The sequence below is a fragment of the Ursus maritimus genome, unplaced genomic scaffold, assembly GCF_017311325.1.
Source record: "Ursus maritimus isolate PB19 unplaced genomic scaffold, ASM1731132v1 scaffold_2, whole genome shotgun sequence".
In the NCBI taxonomy this organism is placed as follows: Eukaryota; Metazoa; Chordata; class Mammalia; order Carnivora; family Ursidae; genus Ursus; species Ursus maritimus.
In genome coordinates, this window is record NW_024424452.1 from 68,566,622 (window position 1) to 68,576,408 (window position 9,787).

The 9,787-nt window shown below is 42.1% G+C and overlaps 1 protein-coding gene across 2 annotated transcripts in view; it reads right to left on the reverse strand.

The window, feature by feature from the left end:
• AHCTF1 (AT-hook containing transcription factor 1) overlaps positions 1-9,787 on the reverse strand; it is a 65,363-nt gene that overhangs the window by 26,252 nt on the left and 29,324 nt on the right. For both annotated transcript variants that reach the window (XM_008695049.2, XM_008695043.2), the window contains exons 14-20: positions 9,298-9,438; positions 8,336-8,440; positions 7,369-7,462; positions 5,681-5,804; positions 5,463-5,519; positions 4,357-4,503; positions 3,647-3,834 (exon numbers count right to left, since the gene is read on the reverse strand). In XM_008695049.2, the coding sequence (XP_008693271.2) occupies positions 3,647-3,834; positions 4,357-4,503; positions 5,463-5,519; positions 5,681-5,804; positions 7,369-7,462; positions 8,336-8,440; positions 9,298-9,438 (856 nt within the window). The remainder of the gene's footprint in view (positions 1-3,646; positions 3,835-4,356; positions 4,504-5,462; positions 5,520-5,680; positions 5,805-7,368; positions 7,463-8,335; positions 8,441-9,297; positions 9,439-9,787) is intronic.

Consider the following 9,787-nt stretch of genomic DNA (forward strand, 5'->3'; position numbering starts at 1 on the left):
GGTCAACAACCCAGGTAAGTACCACATTTACGGGTAGGGTATTGCCTAAAAATCTAAAATTGCCTTGTACTTCACCCGGTACCAGGACAGGCAGGAGAGTACGTATGGTTGTTATAAACCTGACGGTCCTAGAAGGGTAATTTTTTTCCTACATAAAAAATATGGGAGTATTAAAATGAGCACATTTCTGTAGATAAAAAAAACAGATAAAAAGGATAAATGAATATATCACCATAAATTAAAAAAAAAACCCATATGAACGTACAGATGAAGTAGTTATGACACAATCTTGCTATGTGTTGAATCTGACACAGGACAGTGTATGGAACCTTCACCGTACTATTCTATTTTTTGTACTCTGAAATCTTCTTTTAAAAATGCTTGTACCAAAGTAAATTTCAGATCAATCAAAACCTAAATGATAAAATCCATAAAGTGGTAGCAGATACCATGAGAAAACTAAAAAATAATGATGTTGAAGTGAAAAACAAAAAACAAAAAACACAAAAGCCAAACGAAAATACTGGTAATTCTGATTTCGTAATTTTCAGCATAGCAAAATCCATTCTAAAATGAAGTAAAAAGACAAATGCAAACAAGAGGGAAAAAAATCTCAGGATTATTATTCATAACACATAAAGAGCTCTAACAAGTTAGGAAGAATCACCTCAGTAACACACAAAAAAACAATGGGCAGGTCACAAGCAGGAAACAGCATCTTTATAAAAAGGCACATTCTTATTACTATTATCATGAGACGAAACCTATTACTCTTACCACTTTCACCCACCAGATGAATAAACACCAACTGCAGGGCACACGTGATGGAGGTACAGTGGTCTAACTCTCACGAGGACAGTGTGCCGTGATCTATCAAAGTGACAACCGCAAATGTCCTTTCACCCAATAATCCCACTTTTAGGATTCTCTGTCTTACAACCTAAATCTGCACCTGTGCAAAACGTGTGGTTACTCACGGCAGTGGTTAAAATGGCAACAGACTGGAAAACATCTAAATGTTCACTAAAGGGAGCTAGTTCGGTAAATACGGACACATCACAAGGAACTACTCTGCCACAGTCAAAAATAAGGACGCTCTTTTTGCCCTATTATGAAACAAAGTCCAAATTAAACTGGGGGAAAAAACATACTGCAGCAAGAAATAGAGTGTGCTGTGTGTATTTTAAAAGTACGTGTGTGCTGGAGGGGGTGTTGAAGGGTACATGCTGCCAGGAACGAGCCCGGAGCCACTCCTGTCCCTGACGTGCTGTGACTGCACTACTATGAAGTTTTGGGGAAGGGAAGGCTCCAGCCTGTCACCCTAAAGGGCAACTTCAGCAGACGCTGACTGCGAGCTGGCAGCTTGAAGCCACATGGAGGGAGCGTCATTAAATGCTAGCAAGTGCTTTTCAAAAAGTGGGGGCGAGGGTTTAAAGTAGGGGTGGGAAGAAACATATACACATTGGCTTACACAAGTGCACAACCTCTCAGGCAGGATACCCCAGAAATTATCAACACTGGGTACTGAGAAGCCGCGGGGGAGGCTGGAAATTCACTGCGTATCCTTTTGAACCTTTTTGAAGCATACAAATATCCTACTATTGAAAAAACAAAAAACCTCCAATTCTCTGCCCGCCAGTCCACGGACATTTTCCACTTTAAAGTACGATGTCCACTCCCAGGTGAGCAGATATAGTAGTAAGAGTAAAACAGATTTATATACGACTTATCAAATATTAATCTACCAGGAGAGTGCACTTGAAGGCACAGGGCAAACGATAATGTTGTTTTCCGTTTCCCCCCAGCAGGAGACACAGCTATTTCCGACTTTGAGACAGCCTGCTCCACTGCCAACATGGACATAAATATTAAAAATAAGGAAGCCCCCAAATTCCCACTACTCTCCTGCTTCCTATGGTAGAAAACCATGATGGTGGGAAGAGCAATAAGAAAACTAGTTCAACTGATAAGAGGCTAGACGAGGGTGCTGGCAGTGAGTCACTGCATTAAGGAACGCACGGGGGCTCTCGGTAATACAGCAGCAGAGACCAGAGACCGGCTGAACTACATTCCTGAGTCACCAGAAACATACCACAAAAGCGAAACTCCCACGTGCTCTCGGAAACAAGACCCGTCTGACTCGCTCCACGGCAGTGGTCTGGAACAGTGCCTGAACCAGTCTGAACCCACATCATCTCAACAAACACCGTTTCAGGTGGTCCTGTGGTCATGCTTCTGCGTGTTCTCTACCGGACACTCCATGGCGCTACTTTTCTCAAGACTGGATACCTGAGCCTCTACTTAAGACAAGTCAGGTCTAGAAATGGCACACAGTACGTTCCAGTTACTGCAAACAGTTTTATGTTCCCTATGGCTAAAGGAGAGGGAATGAGGATCTAGCAAACCAGAGAAACGTGTTGTGAATGAATCGAAGGACTACAGGATCGTAGAGGAAAAACCAGCAACCTTTCAAAGGTGTTTTTCCAAGGTTCCAACATCTGTTTCTTCGACGTAAGCATCAGCGATCAAGTGCCCCCTCCCTCAAGTCAGTAGAGTGAGCAGCGTACACGCAACTGAAGACAGTCTACGTGCTGCCTGACTACCCAGCACTGGGACTCCTAACCCATCTGGTAAACCTTTAATCACCGCTAGCTTTTTAAAATTTTGTTTTGCTCTTATGTTCATTCCAGATTTACTCAACTAGCCAAATGCTTGTGGCTACTCCAAGTTATTTCAACAAGCACTTCCTAATTCATGACTTTTGAGGACACTGGCAGTGTCCTACCTGTCTAGCCAACCCATTACCATACTACAGAACTCCTTTTCTATCTTAAATTTAGAGATTCAACCCTCTCCTCTCAGAAATATGAGAACAAAGAAAGCTTAACTTTCAGACCACTGACAATGAAATGGCGTTGGTTCACGAACAATCTGGGGTGAGTAAAGCAACCAATTTCTAAAAATATAAAAAAGACCAACCAACAGAACTGACAATAAAAACAGTGAGTCGAATAAAACAGTTATTATCTAGTAAGTAGTATTAGCTCCAAACAACATCCCCAACTAAGTAATTTGGTTAACAAGACAACCCAATAATCAGACCACTGCATTTCCAATCATGCCATTTCACTTGTCCTAGCTGTCACATACAGGACAAAATAACTGCAGAAATATATATATACTGCTATAACATGAATGGAAATATATCCTGATTAGAGAGCATTAAAATATGGCAAAGGGAAGAAAAGAAGCAATGTCAAGATAGGACCCGCTCCAATCTGGTTCAAGTGTTTAAGACAGAAACCTGACTTTACAACATTGGGACTTCATCCTCCCTATCTTTGGCTCTTGTCAGCATACTCAAGCCTCAGCTGCCCACGTGGGAGACTGTCCACACTGCCAATTAGCAACAGATACAATTTTGAAGCTCAGTTTGGTTCCCCCTTTTACTCAAGGGTACTCCTTCTTCATCCTATTCTAGGATAATTTTGTTTTGTACATTTTTCCTCACGTTGACAGATGAAGAATCCTAAGAATATTATGTAATGCAACCAAAGCAAAATATTACATATTGCTGTTTCAACAATTCTACTTTATTAACATATATGATCAAGAGTTTGACGATATTTTCAAAACATGTACTTACTTATTAGAAAGCAAAACGGTGAGGTGAAGGGTAACATCATCACCGCTGGACACCGTTGGCTTCATTGTCTGAATGTATCTGAGGGCTTGTCTGTGCTCACCCTGACTCATGAAGGCTTGAATAATCTTTGAATGTTGCCACGACACAGGTTTCACGGTAGCTGGGTGAAACAGAAGGTCCAAGCCACTCTGCAGAAAGGACACGAAAACTGCTAAATGCAAATATAACGTGCTGCACTCAGACAAAGCAGACAGCCTTTAAAAAGACAGGCAACACTAAAGCCACAAACAACAGTCTACACATAACTTGCAAAGATCTGCTTTAATCCATGGTATGTTTTATTTTAAGTAAAAGCCTTATCAAAAGCTCCATTCTTCTGAGGTCTCTCTCGGCCACCGACGTCACACACCAATGCCAAGCCCTGCATTCTATAGCAGCGCACCAAACGTCTCACAACTGCCATGTCTGCGCTATTAGTAATTGTGTATTATTTATTTCCTTCTTTAGACAGTACGGGACCTGGGGTCCTGAACTGTTTCATCTTTGTGTTCGCACTGCCTACGGTAGCGCTTGGTAAAGGCTCTAAGTCGGTAAATTACTCCAAAAGTAGACTGTGTCATATCTTTAATATCACATTTAATCCAGCTATATGCTTCTTTCTGAAATTCTAACAGTTTATGAGAGTTTACATTCCAAGTGAACAAACTTACCCCATAGTCATTGTGGTCTATCAGCCAAAACCCCTGAATAAGTTTCACCTGGCCCCAAGGGATGGCAAAGGCAGTGGGAAATGATTCAATGCAAGTATCTGCTTTGTTTGGGAAGGAATACATAATATCGAGCAACAAATAAATGGTCTTTAAGAAAGAGGATTAAGGATAATAACAAGAAGAAAACCTCCTACATACTTATATTAGGTAGCAACAGACTACAGCAGCAAAGAGGCTTAAAGAGACTGGTTTTAGGATTCAGAAAGCCAGAACGGATACCCAAGTCCAGCAGTTTGATTAAACGCAGGTCGAGCCAGTCGTTCACTCTCAACAGTGAGTACCACCACAAAGGAGATGAACTCAGTAGCTCATCAGCAAACTGAAGAGGCAGAACTATGACAAAATTCCATTTATGCAGCAAAATCCAACAGCTTAAGCAAACACATCACGTATCTTATAAATTACGAACAGAACTACACATTTTTAAATTAAGTAACTGACATCAGTACAAAAATATTATTGCAAATACCACCGGGCTCAGACTCGATGCCTAAGGTAATATTAAACTAACTTATTGTGTATTCGTATTGAACACCTAACTTAACCTCATTAAGAAAGACCATTTGACACCTGGGTGGCTCAGTCAGTTAAGCGTCTGCCTTCAGCTCAGGTCATGATCTCAGGGTCCTGGGATCAAGTCCTGCATTGGGCTTCCTGCTCAGCGCAAAGTCCGCTTCGCCCTCTCCCTCTGCCCCTCCCCCTGCTTGTGCTTGCTGTCTGACAAACAAACAAACAAAGAAAACACAAAAAAACCTCAGACAGACCATTTGGCCAGCAATGTTTCAGAGCCGCTGTTGGTAACTCTGATGATGTCCTATACACACACGAGAATCTGAGGAGAGCTGTGGACCCTAGCCCTAGAAAAACCTAAAACAAAATTCTGCAGAGTTTCAGGTTTGCCACAGACCATCTGAACCCAACCAACAGATCCTGCATTAACCTTCCTTTAAAAAAACTGCAAATGTGCAACTGAGACTGGATTAGGCATGCTAGGTTTTCTGATGTGGGTAATACATGAACTATTTGATAGTGTTTTAAAAGGATACAACAGCATGTTTGCTGGTTTCAGTGACGTCGTCCAGTAGGTATATGTCAAGCAGTGCCTGTAAAAGGAATAAAAAATGCAGTGTGTTTTATATGTTCATTCATTCACACTCCCTGTTTTCCCCAAGCCTGTGCCGGGCGGGAATACCACTCAGCATGTCCCCCTGGCCCCCGGAACCCTGTGGGGTCTTCACGGGGGAATGCGTGGCCAAGAACGTACGTGCAGACTAGATGGAGGGTATTTTCCCGTGCCTCCTTCATCCCGCTTCCACAACCTCTCAACGCCGTCTCCTAACTGAGACACCATTTCATCAATCATCAAGCAATCGGGGTTCCACTTCCCTCTGCAAAAAGGGCGACATTCAGGATTATTCGCTATTCGTGTTAATTCCAAACTCTTAGTGATCCCCACAAACCAAAGGAGAAGAGAGTTGAGAACAGGACCCCATTTAGCATCCCATGAAGTCCAGTCACCAACAAGAATGAGATGAACCCTGCAGAGGCCTCAGGCTCGGTCACCAGCAAGCCCGGGGAGAGCACGGTCCAGCCGCCGAATGCCTGAGGCTATGCTTGGTTTTACCATCCAGAGCAAACCGCCCAAGAGCATGGCAGCCAGAAGAGTATAAACACCCTGCAGTTCAAATTCAAAGAGCTATGATTTCCCTTTCACCGCCTGAGTCTTCTGACCCAGTGATTCCTTCAAAACCCTATCACTGAGCGCCTACACAGGGGTCAGCAGATACTGTCCCTTGCCTCATCTACTAACAACCAGGGCGGCGGCAGTTCCTCCTTCCCGAGCTTTCACTGAGTCAGGCACCGCATCCACCGCTCCATCTCCATTTACATGGACTGTGCAACTTAGTGACCAGCAGGATTAGAAAGCTGAGTGAAGATCTAGAATTTTAAAATATGCCCAACAGGGGCGCCTGGGTGGCTCAGTCGGGTAAGCGTCCAGCTCTTGATTTTGGCTTGGGTCATGATCCGAGAGTCGTGAGACTGAGCCCCGAGTTGGGCTCCACACTCAGCAGGGAGTCTGCTTTAGAGTCTCTCTCTCCTCCTCCCTCTGCTGGTGCACCCTCCCTCTCTCCCTCTAACAAAATCTTTAAAAAACAAATAAATAAAAATAAAACATAATATGCCTAATAAATCTCCGAAGTCTGTGCTCAGTCTCCGAGATTATTTCTCCTAAAGCACCGGACCCCAAACTTGGCCACACACCAAATTACAGCCAGCACGGCCTTTGAAGTACTGGTTTCTGGGTGATTCTGACAACACGCCTGGCTTCCACATTCCTGAACGACTGCTCACAGTGCTGCACGCCGTTCCCCAAGCATCACTCCTACCTAAGGAAGACGACTATCTAATTCCAGAGGCAGAACCCTGCTCTTTCTTCTATTACGTCTGCTTCTTTATTTCAAAGGAACCAATGAGGCTAACATTCATGTATTTTAAAAAGGAGAAATATAGGAAATTAGACAAAGAAAACAGTGGTTACAGGACTGAAATGCAACTGTTAATGGAAAGAATGTAAAATGCCAAACTGGTTAGGTATGTTTCATGGTTTTTTGATGATTTGGAGCTTTTAGTCTTTTTCTGAATAAGAATCCTCACGAAAAATATATGCTTAAATGACAGAATCTTCTCTAATAAATTGGCTGTGGTAACTACTCTTAATTAGGAAATGCTGAGTAGCCACACTCAAATTATCGAATAAAGATGTAACCGTTAGGTCAAGGCAAACAGGCAAACGTTACAACTAAAATAATAATGCTGGTAACAAATTCTGTCACTTTACTTAAAAATTCCATGCATTTCATCTTTCTATTGCGTGATGAATTCTGTCCTGATAAAGTGAGGACTTCTTACAAAAGTAACTTCTAAGAGGTTTTGGAAGGTTCTGGAAGGTACCTTGCTAGACGCTCACACTTCTGTCGACGACTGGTGTAGTAGTTCTGAATTACAGGGTAGTTGTAGTACAACCTGGACAACTGCACAGGATCATCTAGAGTTTTTTAAGAGTCGGGGAAAAAGTCAGTAATATTTCCAAAATATCCCAACAATACCTAAGGCTATCCACATTAATATTTTACTATAATTGCATGATGTTTAGTCTGCAGGCTTCCTAAATTTAAGTAATAAATACACATCCCTTTATTAACAGATACACAAATGAAAAAACAAGAGTCCCTCGTGACAGTCGGTAAAAACAAGGTTGCTGGCTTAGAACTCTGGGAAAAGCTCTTCCAGAAATGATTCTACTCCCTTCATTTCAAATGATAATTTGAAAGCAAGCAGTATTCACTATTTAAGTAAAAATCAAAGAGAACAACAAGAGAGTAGGATCAACAGCAAGTAAGCAGAAACAGAAGTTTGACAGAATCTAATGTGTGCCCGGGAAATGCAGGAAGTTAGAGGCCTTAGAAGCATTCTACACAAACAGAGCAAAAGTCAAATTCTCTAATTCTTGGTATTGGCATAATCAGATGAAAATAGGAATTCAACTGATGGCAAATGATCTTGGCTAATAGGCATATCAAAAGAACTCTTAAGGAGAAAAAGATCAGCAAATGAGATTATAAAACCCACAGCTGAATGGATCTAAATTATAGCTGATGATATCGTTGAACCCCTTTTCAGAAGCCATGTTTTGTTAAATATTCTTTCCTTTTACGTCATTCGGCCCCATATGTGTGCATGGAACACCCGTGCATCGGGCATGGGGAGGGCACTCGAGATACACAGTGAGAAAGAACGTAAGACTAGAACAAGATGTGAGAGGGGTGGTGGAAGAAAGGAAATCTGACAATGAGAAGCACCAAATGACACCAATTGAAGAATGTTTGCATTAATATGTACAGAGGAGTCGACGTTTTACCTAAGCCCTCCGGTAAGAGCCCCGAATGGCAGAACCAGAGCACCACCTGCGTGTACTGGCAGATGAGCCGGGTAACCAGGCACTTTTTGTGCAGGTCCAGGAGGCCTGTGAAGATGAAACACCAGCTGTGCAACGTTCCATTTATCAAGCACACGCAAACACTCAACACCTGCACAGTCCTCAAAATCCAATTGTCTGGTGACTTTTAATAGCGTATGTGTATTTTTAAACACACTTAGCCTACATATAACCTCCAAAATGCTACAATAAGTAACTAAGTAGGTATTTTAGGTAAATAGGCTTCCACCCTCACAGACATTTCCATTTACCTAGTTTCAGAAGTCAAATGTAGACATTAACACACACTAGTACAGTAATATATGAATGCAGGTTGTTCAAACCGGGCCTGTATAAGTGAAACTGGCTATTTTGTTTAAATGGCAAAATGGAGACAAACATTTACAATGACTTCTGTGAATAAAAACTTACATTATGATTTAAGAATCTGAAACTACTGGAAGTACGTACGCTACCTTAACAGCAAGTTTAACCCGCAAATCTCCCAAGCTTGTTTAAGCATGGGCTCATGGCCCGTCTAAATAACATCCTGTACTTTCCATTTAAAAAATAACAGTAGGGGCGCCTGGGTGGCACAGCGGTTGGGCGTCTGCCTTCGGCTCAGGGCGTGATCCCGGCGTTCCGGGGTCGAGTCCCACATCAGGCTCCTCTGCTATGAGCCTGCTTCTTCCTCTCCCACTCCCCCCTGCTTGTGTTCCCTCTCTCGCTGGCTGTCTCTATCTCTGTCAAATAAATAAATAAAATCTTCAAAAAAAAAAAAAAAAAAAAACAGTAAAAAAGGCCTCTCGGCACTTTGCACAATGACGCATCTAAGACATGGAGGTTTATTCTTTCTTGAAGTAAAACTTAAATAAAAACTCATTCACGTAAGACAAAGAGCATACCTCTCTCCGTGATCTCTTGGGCCTCTGTGGTAAAACAGTTCAAGACGGAGTTAAGGTTGCTGAGGAGCAAGTGGCACTGCTGCAGAGCCTGTGTGGTCTGTGGGTCGATGAAACGACACGAACCATCAAATAATGGTGTACCTTTCCGGGAGAAAATTCTAGATTAGTTCTGACACAATAAATCTGAATTCATTAAAATCATAAATGCAAGAGTTCTCAAACTCCTATTAGCTACAGAATGAGACTATAAATTATGAGATTTACAAAAACAAGGTTCAAATGGCAAATAACCTCAAGAAACCCAGAAGGGACAAATACAAATTCCTAGTTTTTTAAGATCCAGAACAAGGTAAGCGAAGTGAGCAGAGGAAGGGGGTATAGAGTTAACTTCAGACTGAATGAGTTCTATTCATTAAATGCTTCTCCCTCAAATAAATCTTTCATACTAGAGCTTTCATGTGCCATGTTGTTTTGTTAGTAGTTTGTAAGA